Consider the following 19044-nt stretch of genomic DNA (forward strand, 5'->3'; position numbering starts at 1 on the left):
GTCAGTACAGATATTTTCTTCACTGTAACTCAAAAGCTAAATGGCATCGAACATATGAGTCAGATCATATTGAAACTGAGTCAGTTGCAATGGAGTGGAAGGAACCCTGTTCATCACAAGCCCTCTACATCACAAGCCCTCTACCATTCGCCTGCCCACACCAACTCATCCACGATGGGAGATATTAATAAGAGGACCACCAAGCATATTCAACCCCTCTCCTGCTCAGTTCTTCAATGGAACTGTAACGCATTGAGAACGCGACTCTCTGAACTCCGCAAACACCTATTGGACAACGCCTACAATGCAGTGGCTCTCCAAGAACCAAGAATGTCAGCCGGCGACGTACGCATTGCGGATCATGTAGTGTACGCCAGCAAACCACATGCGGCAAGAGGGTTTCCGCGGGCAGCACTACTAGTGCGTCGAGAGTTGCCACAAAGTGAGGTGGACCTCAATGATTTATGCACTGAGAGTGCGGAGTTTGTGGCGGTGACGGTGGAATGGAGAAGACGTCCACTCACCATCGTCTCGGTATACGTGGCCCCTAACGCACCCTGGGACACCCATGTACTTGCGGACATTCGAGTCCGAGCCAAGGGAGACCTTATAGTAGCCGGAGACTTCAATGCGCACTCGCAGTCTTGGGGAGACAAGCAAGACTCCCCACGGGGACGGGAGCTACAGGCAACGGTCGAAGCACTTGACCTGAGGAACATCACAAGTGGGAGCCAGACATTTATCCGCCCTGGAGTGACGGGAAGCGTGATTGATCTCACCTTCACAACTTGGTCCCTGAGGCTCAGTGCAACCCCTCAGGCGGACAGCTGGGGGAGTGATCACCTTCCAATTGTCATTGGAAGACCGCCGAAAGTCCCCCTTAGGACTTGCCAGATAGTCGACTGGGACCACTACAGGACACTGCTTGGAGAAGCACTAGAGGGGGGATTTCCCTTCAATTCAGAGACACTGTCGCGCGTCAGCGTGCCAATAACACGTCCTAACCCTGACCTCGAATGGCTTAAACTCCGAGCGAGAAGACGGCGAGCCCAGCGAAAGTCATGGGTCACCGGAAAACCGGAGGATACCCTGGCCTATAGGCGACTGGATGCCAAATTCAGGAAACACGGAAAGAAACTGGCGCGCCGACAATGGCGTCTCAAGTGTAGTACTCTAGACAGGCCATCCGGAGGAAGCCGGGCTTGGAGGATGACGAGAACACTGGCGGGCCGCCCGATTCCCCGAAACCCAGTCCTAGGAATGGCCGTGGCCATGAACCTCCGACCAACGGACATGGTAGAACTCCTCGCGGATACTTTCACTAAAGTTCCGCTGGTACCGACAGTGGGACCACCCCCCGAGAATTGGGACAAGTTCCGTCATCCCACGGCACCTCTGATGCAACAACCGGACACCGACTTTACTCTGCACGAGCTGCAGTACGTCCTTGATTCCCTTCCCAGACACCGCGCGTCACCAGGACCAGATGGAGTCACCAACCAGGCCCTGAGAAACGTCAACGAGTCGGCACTCCCAGCGATGCTAGCTCTCATCAACAAAGTCTGGAGGACAGCTGAGCTGCCAGACGCTTGGAGGGTAGCAACAACGATACCACTGCTGAAGCCCGGCAAGCCCCAAGACCAGCCAAGCTCATACAGGCCTATCTCCTTGACATCATACCTCGGGAAAGTGATGGAGCGTATGGTGCTACGCCGTCTTGTTTACCACCTAGAAGGGGCACGGGCTTTACCGGACTGTTTTTCGGGATTCCGGCACCATCGAAGCACAGTAGATGCAATGGGAGATAGCGTCAGCTCACTGGAAGAGGCAAAAGCGCAGGGTTGGTCTGCGGTGGCCGTCTTTCTGGACGTCCGCAAAGCCTTTGATGCCCTCCCCCACAAGGCCGTCATATCAGCTCTACGCCGTTTCGGGGTGAACGGACGACCACTGAAATACATTTGTGCGTTTCTTAGTGAACGCACCATGTGTGTAAAGGCAGGCAACGCGGTGAGCAACCCCCGGAAAATCATCCGAGGAGTTCCCCAAGGGAGCGTTGTTAGCCCGCTACTCTTTGCTCTGGCCATCGCGTCACTCCCAGCGGCGGCAAGGGTTGGAGAAGAGCCGGAGTACCCTATCAGCATGGCCGTCTATGCCGACGACGTGGCACTCTGGTCCACTGCCCCCAGCTACAGAAGGCAACGTATGGTATGCGCTCTCCAGCGAGCCCTGACAAATGCAGTGTATCGTCTCCACCAACTGGGCTTGGCAATATCAGCCGAAAAAACGATTGCGCTGTGCTACGCTCCAAAGAGGCCAAGCAAGTTCATGCCCACACTATGCATTGGGGACACTCCGGTGAAACTGGCGAAAACGGCCACGTATCTTGGCGTCACGTTGGACTCAAGGCTATCCTGGGGCCCAGCAATGAGGGAAGTTCTTCAAAAGATGCGAACCCATACAAACATCCTCCGGATGCTCGGCGGAACTACTTGGGGAACCTCACCTCACATGATGCTGCAACTGTATAGGGGGCTCATCCTGGCCCGCCCATTGTACGCCCTACCTTTCGCCACACTGAGTGCCAACCAGCTCAAAAACCTTGAACAAGCGCAACGCGTGGCACTCAGGATTTGCCTCGGAGTTCCCCGCACAGCCTCGTCTCGACATACGCTCACAGAATCCAGGATTAACTCTGTAGAGAACATCATGCAAGAACGGGCGCTGGGTCATCTGACTCGAATGAGCAACTGCGACTCGACCATCACGCTCCTAATGAGGATCGCCGAGCGCGCTGAATCAAGACTTGGAGCGCACCTCTGCACTCTTGGTGACATAGCTGGCACACCAGGACCACTCGCTCCACTCCCAGAGCTGCACAAAGATCCCCACCCCCTGCGGATCAGCCTACATATCCCTGGACTGCGGTCCAAGAAGAACGTAGCAGTGGTCGTAGCAAGGCAGCTCACGGAAGACCACTTAGTTACCCAGTACGATGGGTGGACCCGAGTGTACACCGACGGATCGGTGGACCCCTCCGGAGGCACAGCAACAGCAGCGGCTTTCTTCGAGGCAGCAGCTGTGGGTACCAGTGAGCGCCTGGATCACCAGGCATCCTCCACCACGGCAGAGCTAGCAGCCATACGGCTCGCCCTCTGGGGTATTCGGACAGGCTGCACACAGGCTTTACGCTGGGTCATCCTGAGCGACTCAAGATCAGCCCTCGAGCTGCTATCTAAGCTCGAACGGGCAACGCCCCTGGCCCGTTCAATCGCGCAGGATGCGGTCGAGCTTCAGCAAGAAGGCAACAACATTGCCTTCCAATGGCTCCCGAGCCACTGTGGCATTAGAGGCAATGAAGTCGTTGATTTTCTAGCGGTGCGGGCTCACAAGGACCCCGAGTGCCCGCTTTCAACCGTTCCCCGCTTCTCAGACGCAAAACTCCTTGTGAGAAGAGCCATCGCCCTACAGCACCCGGACCCCGTAGTGGTGGCGGGTGCCTTCCCAGCTCGGGTACCGCGCAGCTTCGACCGCCAAACTGCCGCAGTAATGCACAGATTACGGACCGGAAGCGCCTTCACCCCGGCGTGGATAAGTCGCTTCAGACTCAGTGTTTAATAATAATAATGTTTATTTTTCCATCAAGCACAAGTACATGATGGAAGGGGATTGGGGAAAAAAGCTGCATTTGTGCAGCTTGACGAGTCCTGAGCCCCCTCCCCAATTGGCAACAGCGGCAGGTCACAAAAGATATGCATTACTTTGTAAACAAAACGAAAGAAAAAACACACACACACAAAAAAAAACGCAGGTTAGTAAATCAATGTACAACATTTCAATGTAACAGATAAATTAGCACTGCTAAACAAACGGTTTATGTGCAAATTTAAGGGTTCAAGATATTAAAGACAATCAAGATTCAAGATATATAGCACGAGTATGCAATACTACACTCATCCACTAAATTCATTCGAAACGAATATAAATGTAACATATAAATGAGGACATTCAGTGGAATATTCACTTGCTATGTAATTCACTCTACAAGAAAGAAAAATTCTCTGATATATTTTACTGTTGATGTTAAAGGATCAATATGATGAGTATTAAGGTAATTAAGTAGGATCGGAAGAACGTTGGATAGCATTTGCTCACCATAGGTTGTTCTGCAACTGGGGACTTTCCAGTTGTCTAGGCTACGAGTGGGATATGTTGTCAATTTCAGCGATAAGGACGCTAGTTCACTAAGATTGATAGCATTATTTTTGATTTCAGACCTATAACTTAGACATAACCGATATTTATAGATATTGTAAATATGCATTAAATTTAACTTAGTGAACAGAGGTTTACTGGGGTAATCGTATGAAACATTACATATTATTCGCAGCATCTTTTTTTGTAGCATACGTATCTTGTTCAAATTTGCCATTGTAGTATTTCCCCAGACGAGGTGACAGTAATGTATATGTGAAAGAAATAACGAGTTAAAGATTAACAATTTAGCATTTTTTGGAAAAATAGAGCGGTGGCGATACATTATGCCAATCACACGTGACAGTTTTATCAAGATATGGTTTACATTTTCATCCCAAGTCACATGTTGCGTGAAAACAACTCCAAGAGTTTTAAAACTGGTCAAAACTTCTATTTTTCTTGAATTTAAAACGATATCTCTTGTAATAGCTGCATTTTTATTTTTCGGTTTAAACAAAATAGCCTTAGTCTTGTTCACGTTGATCTTTAAGGCGTTAGCTTGGCTCCAACTACTAAACTTCTGCAGAGTTTGATTCGCCTTATGTGCTAAGTCATCACAGCAAACACCTGTGAAAAACAAACTTGTATCGTCAGCATAGATGATATATTTGGCATTTTTATCTACGTTCACGATGTCATTAATGTATAAATTGAACAAAAAAGGGCCTAAAATACTGCCTTGTGGAACGCCAGATAAGATAGGTTGGATATCTGAAGAGTACCCGTTGATATGAACATATTGTTTACGATGAGCAACATATGATGAAATGATAGCTGACGCTGGTCCGCGAAATCCGTACCTTTCAAGTTTTTTTATCATCAAGTCATGGTTTAAATAATCAAAGGCTTTCGTAAAATCAACGAAAATACCAAGAGTCATCTGTTTATCCTCAAAGCTACGCAAAATGCATTCCTTTTGTTCCAGAAGGGCCAGCTCTGTAGACCGGCCTTTACGAAATCCGTATTGCGATGAAGTGATTATATTATTTTTGTCCGCAAATGTTACCATACGGGACAACAAAAGTTTTTCAAAACCCTTCGAAAAAACAGATAAAATTGAAATAGGCCTATAATTCCCGAAATCGTTTTTGTCACCCTTTTTGTACAAAACCGTTACCCTTGCGATTTGCATTCTCTGCGGAAAAACCCCGGCCTGCAAGCACAAATTAAAAATATACGTCAAACAGGGAGATATGATGTCCAACACGTATTTTATTGGCCCTATTTGCATGTCGTCAGCGTCGCAACTTTTACTATTTCTTAATGCCAAGAATGCAAGCGTCACCTCGGCTTCCACAACTGGCTGAAGAAATATGGAACACTCACATTGATTTTCAATGTAAGCACAAGCGTTTTCTCCTGGGTTATCTTTTGGCAAGTTCACAAAATAATTATTAAAGGCGTTTGCCAGCTCACGATCTCTTAGGTCTGTGCCATCTGCACAGATTTTATCTATTTGTTTTATTTCAGATGAATGATTAAGAACATTATTAAGCTTTTTCCACATGATGTCCGTTCTTTGTGCTGATGATAGAAATGATTTGTTGAAATATCTTTCTCTGGCACTCTTTAATTCTTTTGTAAGTTTATTACGGTAGACCTTAAAGACTTTAAGGCATTCAGACTCTCTCGTTTTCACGAAAGCGCTGTGCAATATATTTTTTTTTATTTATCTTGACTAGCAGCTCTGGAGTAACCCATGGCTTACGAATTTTCCTTGGTAGCTTAACTGATTTATATGGGAAGCATGCTTTATATAGCTGCAGGAATTTATTTAAAAATACATTGTACGCCTCATCTGAGTCATCATTTTCATACACTTCAGTCCAATCTAGGCAAGAAAGCTCTTGCCTAAATGTAGAGAGATTATTACTTGTGATATTCTGAAAATATGCACGTTTATTTGTACTATCTTTGACAAGCTGTTTTTTTATACACATGAAGACAGCTAGGTGGTCGCTTATGTCAGTAGTGATTATTCCTGATCTTATATATGGCAGGCTATAACTTGTGATGAGCAAATCCAGCAATGTCGCCGTATCCGATGTGATTCTAGTAGGAGACGTGACCACATTAATACAACCACCCATATTAATGAGCAAGTCCATTTGTTTTTTTGTTGGGCTATCCGAAAGCATATTTATATTAAAATCACCCCCCACGATAATGTTATACTTGTTCTCATTAGCATAACTGAAATAGGTATCTAGAAAAGAAAAAAACTGCGTAGTACATCCACCTGGTGGTCTGTAAAATACCGAGATGATGTTACGATTTACAAGCAGTGATAGTACTTCAAAGTCTTCAGTAACACATGATAACTCTTTTAGTACTTGGCCGGAGGCATTTTCCCTAACCATTAGTGACACGCCACCTCCACGACCAGTTGACCTGTTCAAAAAGTAGCTTTTATACATCGGTAACTCAAAAACATCACTTTCATCAGTATACCACGTCTCTGATAACATAATAACATCGAACAAAAAGGAAAACTCATCAAAAAACAAACCAAGCTCAACTGTTTTATTTCGGGCGGACCGAGTGTTCAAATGAATGCACTTAAAAGAAGTCACATATTCATTCCCTAGGTAAGAATTTAGTTCAGTTGCAACAAAATAGGTTTGTTCCGCCATTTCAAAAAAGGCCACAGGAAACAAGAGTCATAAAATTTATCAGGTCAGGCGTTGCAGGTCCGCCTCGCACTTGATAGCAACAACTGCGTCGCCTTCTTTTCGCCTCAAGAAGATCTTTCCACTCTTGTGCCACGAGTAGCGGTAGTCATGGTCCTTCGCCCATTCCTTAGTTGCCCAAAGGAGGGCACGGTTTTGCCTTGTCATATTCTCAAGAATGTAACCATCCCTTCCCTTTCGGTCGAGTCGTTTCCTTTTATCGAACCACATATCACGCGTTGACTGTTACGAAAAACGAACAATGATGCCCGGTATCTTATTTGGTCGAGCTGGCAAACGGTGCAAAGCCACAATCTCGTTCTCGGAGAGCGTGGGCACATCCAGTTTTTCGGCCAATCGGGTCAGTTGAGTGTGAAGGTTTTCATGCTCAGTGACCGGAATTCCATGTATTTCGAGATTTAGCTTTCTCGATTGCCACTCGAGTGCATTCATGTCTTGTGCCATTTGTTGCACATTTACCTCTTTCTCGCGGCTTTCAAGGCTTGTCACCCTTTTCCTTAAATCCTTTATCTCGCCGTCAAGTTGACGCACGTGCTTTAGGATTTCATCGTACTGTGCCGACATCGTGTTCACCGAGAGTTCGATTGCCGAGACAGTCTCTTTTAATTCCATCAAAGAACCTAGTCTCTGGTTTATGCTTAGGATTACAGCTGCCAAGTTGCATCCTTCCTGTTCTTGTTTCTCGCTCTGACTTCCTCTGGACTTCGCCGTTCTGCATGTCGGGCAACGCCATGCCTTTCGCCACGCTTCACCTTTAGACTTGAATGTTAACTCCGATACGCCAGAACAAGTTCCAAAGTGATACGAATAGTCACATTCTGTGCATTGAATTGAACCGTCTGCACCTCTGAGTTCTTCATTGCAACATATACAGATTTCAGCCATGACACAAAAGCAAAGATACGTACTTACACTGTAAAAACAGGCAAAATAAAGCAATCACTTTTCAGACATAAATGCATAAGACGACCACAGCAACAACAGCAGCAGCAGCAGCAGCAGCAAAAAGCAACTGGCTAAGATTAAAAAAAAATGTAATGATTTGATTTTCCAACCTGAAACGATTGTAGCAGAGCGTGAGTCTTGTGCCACTTGCGCTGCCGCTTGCTGCCAAAACAGTGATGCCCGCGGCCGGTCGCTTCTTGTAGCCCCTGTTCCCTGGTGGCCTGTAGCGTTGGCAGCCGCTTGTCCAATCACTGGCCTGCGATGGTTGTGGCGTGGATCGGATGGTCTCTGGCGCGTGCCCTTCGTCGATGACGCAGCGTCTTGAGCGGCTTGAAGGAAATGTCTGAAACGATTGTAGCAGAGCGTGAGTCTTGTGCCACTTGCGCTGCCGCTGCTGCCAAAACAGTGATGCCCGTGGCCGGTCGCTTCTTGTAGCCCCTGTTCCCTGGTGGCCTGTAGCGTTGGCAGCCGCTTGTCCAATCACTGGCCTGCGATGGTTGTGGCGTGGATCGGATGGTCTCTGGCGCGTGCCCTTCGTCGATGACGCAGCGTCTTGAGCGGCTTGAAGGAAATGTCTGAAACGATTGTAGCAGAGCGTGAGTCTTGTGCCACTTGCGCTGCCGCTGCTGCCAAAACAGTGATGCCCGCGGCCGGTCGCTTCTTGTAGCCCCTGTTCCCTGGTGGCCTGTAGCGTTGGCAGCCGCTTGTCCAATCACTGGCCTGCGATGGTTGTGGCGTGGATCGGATGGTCTCTGGCGCGTGCCCTTCGTCGATGACGCAGCGTCTTGAGCGGCTTGAAGGAAATGTCTGAACCGATTGTAGCAGAGCGTGAGTCTTGTGCCACTTGCGCTGCCGCTGCTGCCAAAACAGTGATGCCCGCGGCCGGTCGCTTCTTGTAGCCCCTGTTCCCTGGTGGCCTGTAGCGTTGGCAGCCGCTTGTCCAATCACTGGCCTGCGATGGTTGTGGCGTGGATCGGATGGTCTCTGGCGCGTGCCCTTCGTCGATGACGCAGCGTCTTGAGCGGCTTGAAGGAAATGTCTGAAACGATTGTAGCAGAGCGTGAGTCTTGTGCCACTTGCGCTGCCGCTGCTGCCTTGACCCCATATGCCAGACCTGCGAGGAAACGGCCGACGCCGAACATCTCCTCCTGCACTGCAGTGATCACGAAGAGGAGCGCACCAACCTCCGTGATGCTTTTTCAAGCCTAGGGCTACCTAGTACCAACTTGGAAGAACTCCTGCGTCCAAGAGCCTCACGAGCTACTACGGACAAGGCACTCAAAAGTGTAGTCAGCTTCCTGAGGAGCGCGGAACTCCTCGAGATCCTCTAAGACTTCCAAGAGATCTGGGTTGCTTGCGGCTCCTGGGGCTCTTGGAGATCTTACATCCAGAGGTTTTCGGGAGTTCCAGGAGTCGCGAGTCAACACTCTGAAGAAATCATCTTCCCCCTTCCCCCTTTCTCCTCCTCTATCTTTTTTTTCCCTTAATTCCCTTTCCCATCGACAGTGACAAGTGCGCCCAGAGCGTAACTAATAACAACGTCGATTTCCTAATAAACATCGCTTCAACAACAACAACATGTGGCATGAAGCGTGGAACCACTTTCCGTCGTTGGCGGAGCGAGTGACCTTCGCTCTTGTCCCTCTTGTCCGCCAGAACTGTATTAACTGTATATTGGCAACATTCAACAATTGTGCTACCGGAGTGATCAACTTCACGGTGATCATATATCTGCTTACCTGACGCAAGGTTCTAACATTGATCTTATTTATCAAAAATTATGAGTACGTCACAGATATGACACCAAAATGCTCTTCTTATGGCAATCATCCGGATTAACCCATATGTATCCACCTTCGCCAAGAATGTAATCCCCGCTGATTCTGAAATTGAATTCCATTTATCCATCTCCGAGGCCCCAAGGCGTTAAAGAGGGGAGTGGGGTGCTATGACATATGTACATAGAAAGGTAAAAACAACGAAAGAGCAAGAAATAAAAATTTGTACGAAACAACATTTACTAAATTAGTAATTGAGATTCTAAAATCAGCGGTGTTAATAATTGTAACAATAACTGCAGGAAGGCCCTTCTAACCTACGCAGGTTTGAGGAAAGAAGGCGGCATTAAAACTTGTGCGAATTGTTAGGTTAGAGTTATAAATCTCGCGAAGCAAACGAAACAAATGAACTTTCGCAGCCCGTTCTTCTACACCTTCTCTGTCGAGGAGTCGGGGAGTCAATCACTAAGATGCTTATTGGTACAGCTCGGCGAATACCAAGAGCGGAAGATACGTTGTTCTTTCTTCTTTTTTTTTTACTCGAAATGCATCAGAACGAAATGCCAAGCATGCAATTTGGCACAGCGCATGGCGTTTCTCATGATATATCGTCTAGCTCACTCTCAGAGTGTAAGCTTGAGATCGCAACGACTGGCTCTTTACTAAATTAAGAAACACAGGGCGGTTCCCGAATATCTTATTGCTCTGCAGCCAATGAGATTAAGGAATTAGCCAACAAGGATGCCGAACAACCACTCACGAAGCACGAATCCCATGCATGATTGATAAGCCAAACCCCGAGGTTGCTAATCTCTCTGTAACTATAAAAAGCGGGCATTTTTCAAACGTTGATGCTACCCCGTCGATTTAGCGGCAGCCCCTGCTAAGATAAGCACTTCCCTCAACTAAAACCACTACCACCACCACCACCGCTCTATCCAACAACAGATCCTTGTCGTACGTATATAAAAGCCATCTATTACACACGGATGGATGCACGAAGTTCCAAACCGAAACGGTGGGACCGCAGCCGGGCATTTAAGTCAATAAGCATCGATGCCCGCAGGCTGCGGGCGATACGGAACGCCACTTGCGTGCTACCGTGACCGCCGACATAAACGCAGAAGCCACAGGTAGATGTTAATGGAAGCGCGGCGGCGTGAAGCAAACGATGTTCATCCTTACGTCCCCTACTCAATTTCGGCTTAGCCAAAAAGACCGCAATCACAGGACGGTTCGCTAAACGAAGCACGCAAGCACGAGTTGACACCCCGCGGCCTGCACAACCGCCGAAAACCATTCCCAAACAAGAGAAGGAAGAGGGTAGACCAGTATAGGAAAAGAGGGATCACGAACGGCCATTATAACACGCGGACGTTGAGACCTCCAAGTTCAATTGGACAACCGAACCGTCTGGACGCTTCTATAATCAGTTCCACTCAATAGACGAACCGAGGAAAAGGCTATGAGAGCTAGCCAGCCAATCAGAGCCTACCGTCGCGGCTACGTCATCAGGTTCCTCGAGCGTGGGAACCAATCGGCAGTCCAGGACAAGACACGCCATGGGGGCTTCAGACGTCCGGAGACTTTGAACCGATCGGGCCTTGAGCAGCGATGAATTCTTTGCCTTGGCTGCGTTCCAGCGTAGGGTGATGTGGTGTGGGGGAAGGCTGGGGGGTATCGGAAAATAATACGGCAGCCCAGGCGTGCAAGCTCATCAGCGGCTTTGACTGAAAGCAAAACAAACAACGACAAAAAGAAGAAAACCAGTTGGGGCAGATCGCGGTTTCGTCAGCTGTCTGGAAGCGTCCACTTTCACAGGCTGCCCATCTCTGTTGACCTTTGGCCGGACGTGTCTTGGAAAGGGAATGAGATTCGAGCGGGTGTGTATATTCCGTTGGACCTTACGGTAGACCACAGCGGACGGTATACAAGCCATTCCAGCCAATCCGGAGCTATGAATGTGTCACGTGATCACGCGTCGCTGTGCCCTTTTTTTTTAAGGTCACGTGACGGTTACTCCGCATTGGATTGGCTCTGATGTGTTCATAGTGTCCTCGAGGTCCATCGTTGGATGAATTACGAAGTATGGCTGGTCGCGGAATGGATCAAAAGCACGGGTAAGAAAAGCGAAGAAACAACGAAAAAAAAATATAAAGAGAAGAAAAGGAGGGTCGCGGAACGGGGGATTAAAAGTGGAGGAGGATGAGCGAACGAAGGTGGAGGAGAGGTTGTGCCGTGCGTGGCATTCCCGGGTTTCGATATCCTGTATTTCATTGACCTTTGGAGAATGTGCACATTTTGCGGTGACGTGGCGAGCGTGCTGATGCTACCGAATTGCTCCCTCAGACTGTAGCTAAATTGTTTTATAGCGACTTTTAAAACTTTCTTTGGCATCAATAAAAAAAAGTAATCTTATATATATATATATATATATATATATATATATATATATATATATATATATATATATTTTTTTTTTTTTTTTTTTAAACAAAGAATCGAGAAAAATTTCGAACTTGTCGACATTGTTTTTATGTGAACGGGAGGACGAATATAGGTGGAATTCATTGGCTGTCATATTTGAGCGCGGTGTTCACAACGGATGTTCACTCCAGAGCAAGCCTCCACTGACCTTACAAAAACACGCTTTTGGTAATGTTGACTGCACGTTAAGGAAGCGTTGCGGAAGCTCGCGTTCGGTGAACTACGCCGCTCGAATGCTGCCGTTGTCCTGATCGTCAAACGCGGTTAGTTTACTCTAAGCTCTGCCGGTCACACGCATGCTTCGTTGAATTACTACTTGCACACTTATCTAGAGTATACATGTGTACCAGTATAAGAACAATGTAGGTAGAGTATGTAGCTAGTAGACGTTGTGATAACCACTGCCACATCTGCTTATGGGCAACATATACAACAACCTGCTGCTTACCAACAATCCTGCGTTCGCCCGTTCAAGACAGATGACGCATCTGCGCATGCACAAAGCCGACAGCAGCGCCACCACAGATGAGCGACGTGAGAGAGTTGAGTTGGTGTATAACAGGCTTCTAGTGCTGACGCTGCTTGTTCGAGTCCATAGAAAATATACCCGTACGCGCAGATATACGAAACACGAGTGAAAGAGAAACATTAGACAAACTTGTGAAGAAAAAAAAATAAACAAAATAACAGAAGCTATATTTTTTTCGTGGTTTTCTTTTTTATGACCAGGACTGTCGAATGAATTTCAGCGGCTCTGAATTCAACGCATGCACCTCCTTTTTTTTCGCTGGAAGGTGTTTGCACGTTCGAAATGAGCACGTCGTACTTCCGGCAAAAAGGTGCCGTGGCTCTAATGACAAAAAAAAAAAAAAAAATAATTGCCTTTTAGTCCACTTCCTCCGATCGAGACAGCGCAGATAGATTTTTTTAAATTATTTTTGTTTGAAGCTACAACGGCAAGTTATGTAAATGATACGCCGTTGCGTGGCCGTTGCGTGTGGCCCGTTTTTTTTATTTTCGTTTTTTCTACGTGAATGTGTAAACCGACCAATTTGTTGACTCCGTTTATACGGGGATTGCTGTTTCTTACCCGCTTTCTTTCGATGACAGCATACCGCGTCGAACGAAAATTCTACACCACGATTCTAATACACAGAATGATCTTCCCCCTTCATGTTTCTGTTTCATGGTTGTAGAAAAAAAAAAAAAAAAAAAAGCAGTCGTATTTGTTAGGCAACATCAGACAATTTAAAAAAAAAAGCCTGAAGGCGGATTTTTTTTTTTTTTTTCAGTATAAATCCAGACAAAACTTTTAGGTGGTACCACCTGCATGTGTTCGATAGAACAGGTACCACATGCAAGCCACTTGCAAATGGTACTTCTTGCAAGCGGTACTATACTTGCAAGCAGTACCGTTTGCAAGTGGTACCACTTGCAGGCGGTACCTTTTCCAAGCGGCATCACACGAAGACGGCACCATTGAGCTAGATGCTATCCTCACCTTGCTATTCAATACTTTGATCAGTGAAATCAGTGTACAAGGAAAGCCGGTTCGGATGATTTATTAATGATCCCAAATCATAAAGTGATGCAGAATAATAAAATAAGAAATGATTTGTTTCTATTCTGATAATCTTTGCAGGGTCAGCCGGTTCTAGGCGTTTTTGGAACGTGACACGCCAGTAAGTAATGCTTTTACTTAGGCGTTGGGATCGGTTGTCTTCCTGCGTTACAACTCAGTGCATATACAAAAATAAAATATATCTACATAGTGGGATTTAACGTAATGCTTTTATTAAGTTCTGAAACATGGACACGTCATAAAAAGTATATTGTTATTTTATTCAAAGCAGCGTTTAAATGAACCCAAAACGCTGGCGATGGATCATTCTAACGAGATGAGTGAAGGCCGTGAAGATTTTCAAAATGACGTATTGCATAAACAAATTGCTGTTGGTTACGCGGCTCTGATGTGTGCCTTCACTAACTGCGAGAGTTATACGACTCGTACACTCTAAGAAATCTGCTATGCCTGCTTTCGCGCAAACAACTTGGGAGAGAGTCAATCACTGCAACCTACGGAGCCTCGGCGATTGACAAGGCTGAAGATGCGTTTGAACACCGACGACCAGTTCGCGCTTTCCACTTTTCCCTCGCTTCTTCCTCTCCGCCTTTCCACCCTGTCTACCGTCGCCTGTTTCCTCATCCCCCATAGTGAGGAGGATCTTCTGCCTTGCAGAATCCCAAGTCTGGTCGTCGGCCTTTAAGTGCATTGTCACGTACGGCCTAAGAAATGCCGGACGCGGCTTGTTCTGCTCGTGGCTTCTGACTTTGCAATTCGTTCTTCCGCGATGTTATCCGCTCATGCCGTATACTTATTGGCTGCTTGGGGCTCGACACGCCCTCCGTTTTTTAGTCAGGTTGATATGCAGCGTGTAATCTAACGCTTCTAAAACACTGTAAACGGCCCGCAAAAAAAAAAAAAAAGTTTTTTTTTTAACGTATCATGTTGCAATTTACTAGAGAGGTGCAAGCAGATGGTAAAAATTTACAGTAAAAAAACCAATTTTTTTTGCCAATCTACGCCGACACTAAGCAGATGATGCCAACATAGAGAGAAAGAAGGGCTGCCGGCAGATGGCGTATGCCGCGTTAAGGGAGCAGAAGATGCGCCGACCGATTCGGGTTGATAGCAGTCTGGCAAAATGGGCACCTACATTCTAATCCCATACCGAGGAATTAGAGTTTCGGACAATTCCATTCCTTTCAAATTCTCGGAATGAAGACCCGGGACCCATTCCCACTCCTGCAGAATGGCTGAACTGGGCCACTCCTCCAATTCGTAAACGAGAAGAAGATTGCCATCGACCGACAGCCAAATTGTATTACTGAAAAAAAAAAGCAGCATAAAGCTGCTGACGTTATTAAGCGCAGAGACGACTGCGAAAGTATGCAAAAGGTTCCTCAAAGTACTTATTCTATTTAGCCGAAAGGTTGGTCGCACAAAACGCTTGGAGGCACTTGGTGTCACTGCACACATCGATCGCGCGATCAAGCATAAGAGTCTTGCAACAAACTCTAAAAAATTAGAAACATCCATTTTATTCGCAAACGGACCTATACCCACGACAGATACATGGTTAGCGTGTTGTTTGTCTGACGAGGCCTTAAAAATGTCTAGTTCGTGTGTGGCGCAAGAAGGAGCTATCTTGATCTCTCTGCTTCGAATGATTGCACAAGAGCACCTAGTGCGCTGTTAGAAGCGACGCCGCCGTATTCCTTCCCCAAATCTCTATGAACTGCTGTAAGAGCAGAAAACCGATGACAACGTGCACTCTGTGTACGGCCCCAGCACAAGGGACTGAAACCGCGCGTTATGAAACCTGCCTTAGAACGTAAACGATTACGTTTACTGTACGATATTTGGGACTTCTTAACATATTCAATACAAGTCTTGATTTTTGTTCCACGCAAACTCTAGAAGATAGGCTAGGTTAAAAGCAGGAGGCCGAATCGGTCATTATACAGGTTCGGTTCGGGTTTGGGTTTATAGGTTTGCAGTTTGTTTCGGTTCGGTTCTTGTTCAGTGATGCTTTTGATATAACGGTTCGCGGTTACCGGTTTCACCAAGCGCGAACCAGTTCACACCGGTCCTTAATAAAAAAAAGTCCACAGCTTCGAGTCGTTAAAAAGGAAAGGTAAGCTCCACACATCATCATCTACATAAAGCAAAAGAAAATATTACATCGTCAGAATCCGTGGTGCGGATACGAGGACAGCGGAATAAATATATGCTTAATTTCGTTTTGTGATCTTGCATTTTTAGTACAAACACCGTTGTATAAAAATTACGCGGTTATATAGGCTCGCGGGAACAGTACCAAAATGGAGTACTCACAGGCGAAGTCAATCAGCCAGCACGCACGCCACAAAAATAAAATTAGTCGTTAGTTGTTTAGACAGCCAGAGTATGGCAACATTTTTAGTTTTTTTACCTACTGTAGATCAAAAGTTTAGCCAGTGCAGGACGACTGCTAGCCTGGGGTCTTTAATGGGCATCACGCAGTACTGACACACGACCGCGCGTCGCGGCACGATGCTCATCCAGATCGAAACGGCAAACCATCCACACAGTACGCACAAACATGTGAGTTGAAGAGAAAAAAGACAGCGAAGGCCTGTCGAAAGACGATTAAAACAAAAAAAAAAGTAATAAAGACACCACGGGAGACTTGCTGATTCTAAAAACCGCAAACACACAAATTGTTTCCTCAAGCTGCGTCCAGGGCTTTGGGCGAGTGGCGCCCCGCCGACCGGTGTCGCAGTGTCGCGCTCGTCGCGGCTTCACCTCTTGGCGCCTCCAGATATCGCCAACGCGGGGCAAACGCGCCGACAGCCGTCCACCTTTTGTTTATATTTTGTTGTTTGTGTTCGTTTTCTCATTTCTTGAGGAATGCCCACCTCCATCGCCACAATCACAGACGCTCCTGCATTCAAGTCTGCCATATTAATCTATTATGTTAACTAATATGTGTTAATTCTATTTTTTGTACTTTTGTTTATCTCCCACTCCCTTCTGTAATGCCGTGTGGCTTTGAAGGTATTGAAATAAATAAATAAATACATATTGTTTAGTAACAAGGAAAGAAAACACAGACACACACACACAAAAATAGCTGTCTAGCCTCTCGGCATTTTCAGATATACTGCGTTTTACCTTACGATGTACCGCGATGGATGCTACGAGCTACACGAGCCAATCCATAGTTTGTGGCTTGTCTTGTGACTTCGCGCTCCCCGCATCGCTCCACCCAACCGGAAGAACACGTGACACCTTCCGAGCTATGCATTCGCACTGGTGGCTCGAAGCGTCCTTTGCGATCTATCGTAAGGTGAAACAAAGTATACGCTTTCACGCCGACGCCAATTCGTGTCGTGAATATACTTATTTGTTTCATTATTATGGAGCTGTTTCCATGTCATCGCTGCCGTTTCTTTAATCAAAATTGAGTCGCTGACGCCATTATCGCGAATATTTAATTTTTCTTCGCTCCGCATTCGCAAGAAGGCGCGACTCAGAATTTATTACGCCGAATCGTTTCCAATGAACCGGTAACCGCCACATGAAATTACGGTTCCGTTCCAGTATACTTTTTTTTTTTATTTATTTCGGTTACAGTTTTGTTTTGGTTCAGTTAGAAAGGACGGTTTCGCTCTGGTTTTCGGTTCGGGTTCGGTTCGACACAATGGTTGACAGCTACATGCTAATCGCACATGATTACACCAGCGCCCTGTCACGTCTTGCGGCGCCAGGAACGACACATTGTCCGTCTACAACTGTTCAATACTGGTTTGCTTCACTGAGGGCACGCCATTTTTATCCTAAAAGCCAGTGACAGATTCAAGTCGTCAGTCACCTCCAGTACGATGAGTCACTTACGATGAGCTAGCAAATCACAGATGATCTCACAAAAGAACCTCAATCGGCCGGCGCTCTTCCGAAGTGGCGTACGCCATCTGTCGGCAGCTTTTCTCTCTACGCGTGCATCGTCTACGAAGTGGCGGCGTAGATTGTCCCAGTTTTTTTTTCTAAACGAAGTAAGCTTTTTTTTTGGTTTTTTTTTCACTGTAAACTTTTCTTTCCTGCTTTAACCACTGTAGTGAATGGTTGCGTAATACATCAAAAGACCTATATTTGCGGGCGTCTAAAGCGTCTCAGAAGCGTTAGTTTACATGTTGTACCTGCTTTGCATGGTTTGGCTTGTTTCACGGTAACTCGTGACATTACTACATTTAGCGAACGCTGCGTTCGGTGGCAGTCATCGACGCTCCAATTCTGCAGTGTTCTCCTCTGCTCTTGTACCTTTGAAAAAAAAAGATACACAAAAGAACACAATTGGTGCGTGGGAAAGCTACGGGACGCGGGCTAAGTAAGTTACAATGCACAGAGCTATTAGGTACCATGGCCAGTGTTACTGTTTCTCGCTGTATGTGTCTGGTCCTTCCTATACTTCCCGTTTAAAGTTTTTCCGCGTTTTTATCTTCACAATAAACCGTTTTCTCGCGATGTACATCGCAAAACAGCTAGAGGAGTATTACTCTAAAGGCGTGGACAAGGAGGAAAAGATAAGAATTGGTCGATTGTCATAGCGCAGAGAGAACAACATGTTTTGTTGTTAGAAATATTGGGTAAGATACGCAATGTAGACCCAACTCATTAAATTACCAGGAAGGGAAAACAAAGCAAGCTTCCAGGATAAACTTAGTCGCGCTTTGCATCTCTGAATATGATTATCGTTATTTTAGACCACTCGTGTGACACCGAGCAAGCTATTTATACGTTCTCTGCAGCAAGTTCCAGCGACATCGCCATGAGAAAAGATAATTATGACTTGATTTGTTTGTTTTGGTTGCTAATTTCTTGGGGTAGATTTTATTTGACGGGCGATTTTGCACATTGTTAGCATCGGTTAACTGTTGGTTCTCATGATGTCACGGCAGTGTACGTCGCCGTTGGTAACCTTGCTATTGACTCCTAAATGTTTTTATAAGGTGACGCTGCAATTTTATTGGTGGCACCATGACAATGAGATGAATAAAGATGACCACGCCCCATAATCTTAAATTGTCAGTGACCCTGAACGTTTGAAACCTCGGTCTAAACGGCCATGATCCTCATTAAACGAGTTGTTCTAAAAAATGCTCTAAAGTTTATTACGAGCATATTTCCTCTGACAGTGTTGTGATGATGATCAGGGACTAACCTGAGGAAAGTATAATTATTAGATAAGCTAGGGAAGTATAATATTTTAAATGTCTTTCTGGTTTTCTAATTTATTTCTTTGCGTCATTATTCGTTTATTCCTTCGGGCCCCACAAAGTTCCATTGA

General features: G+C 46.2%; 1 protein-coding gene across 1 annotated transcript; it reads left to right on the top strand.

Annotated features, from left to right (window-relative positions):
- The first annotated feature begins 1260 nt into the window (after window positions 1–1260).
- LOC121835309 lies at window positions 1261–3615 on the top strand. Its single transcript, XM_042289337.1, has 2 exons — window positions 1261–1439; window positions 1974–3615. Exons 1-2 carry the CDS (start codon window positions 1261–1263, stop codon window positions 3613–3615), a joined length of 1821 nt encoding a protein of 606 aa, XP_042145271.1.
- Window positions 3616–19044: the final 15429 nt, after the last annotated feature.

Source organism: Ixodes scapularis, unplaced genomic scaffold, assembly GCF_016920785.2.
Source record: "Ixodes scapularis isolate PalLabHiFi unplaced genomic scaffold, ASM1692078v2 PGA_scaffold12__126_contigs__length_90152505, whole genome shotgun sequence".
NCBI classification, from domain to species: domain Eukaryota; kingdom Metazoa; phylum Arthropoda; class Arachnida; order Ixodida; family Ixodidae; genus Ixodes; species Ixodes scapularis.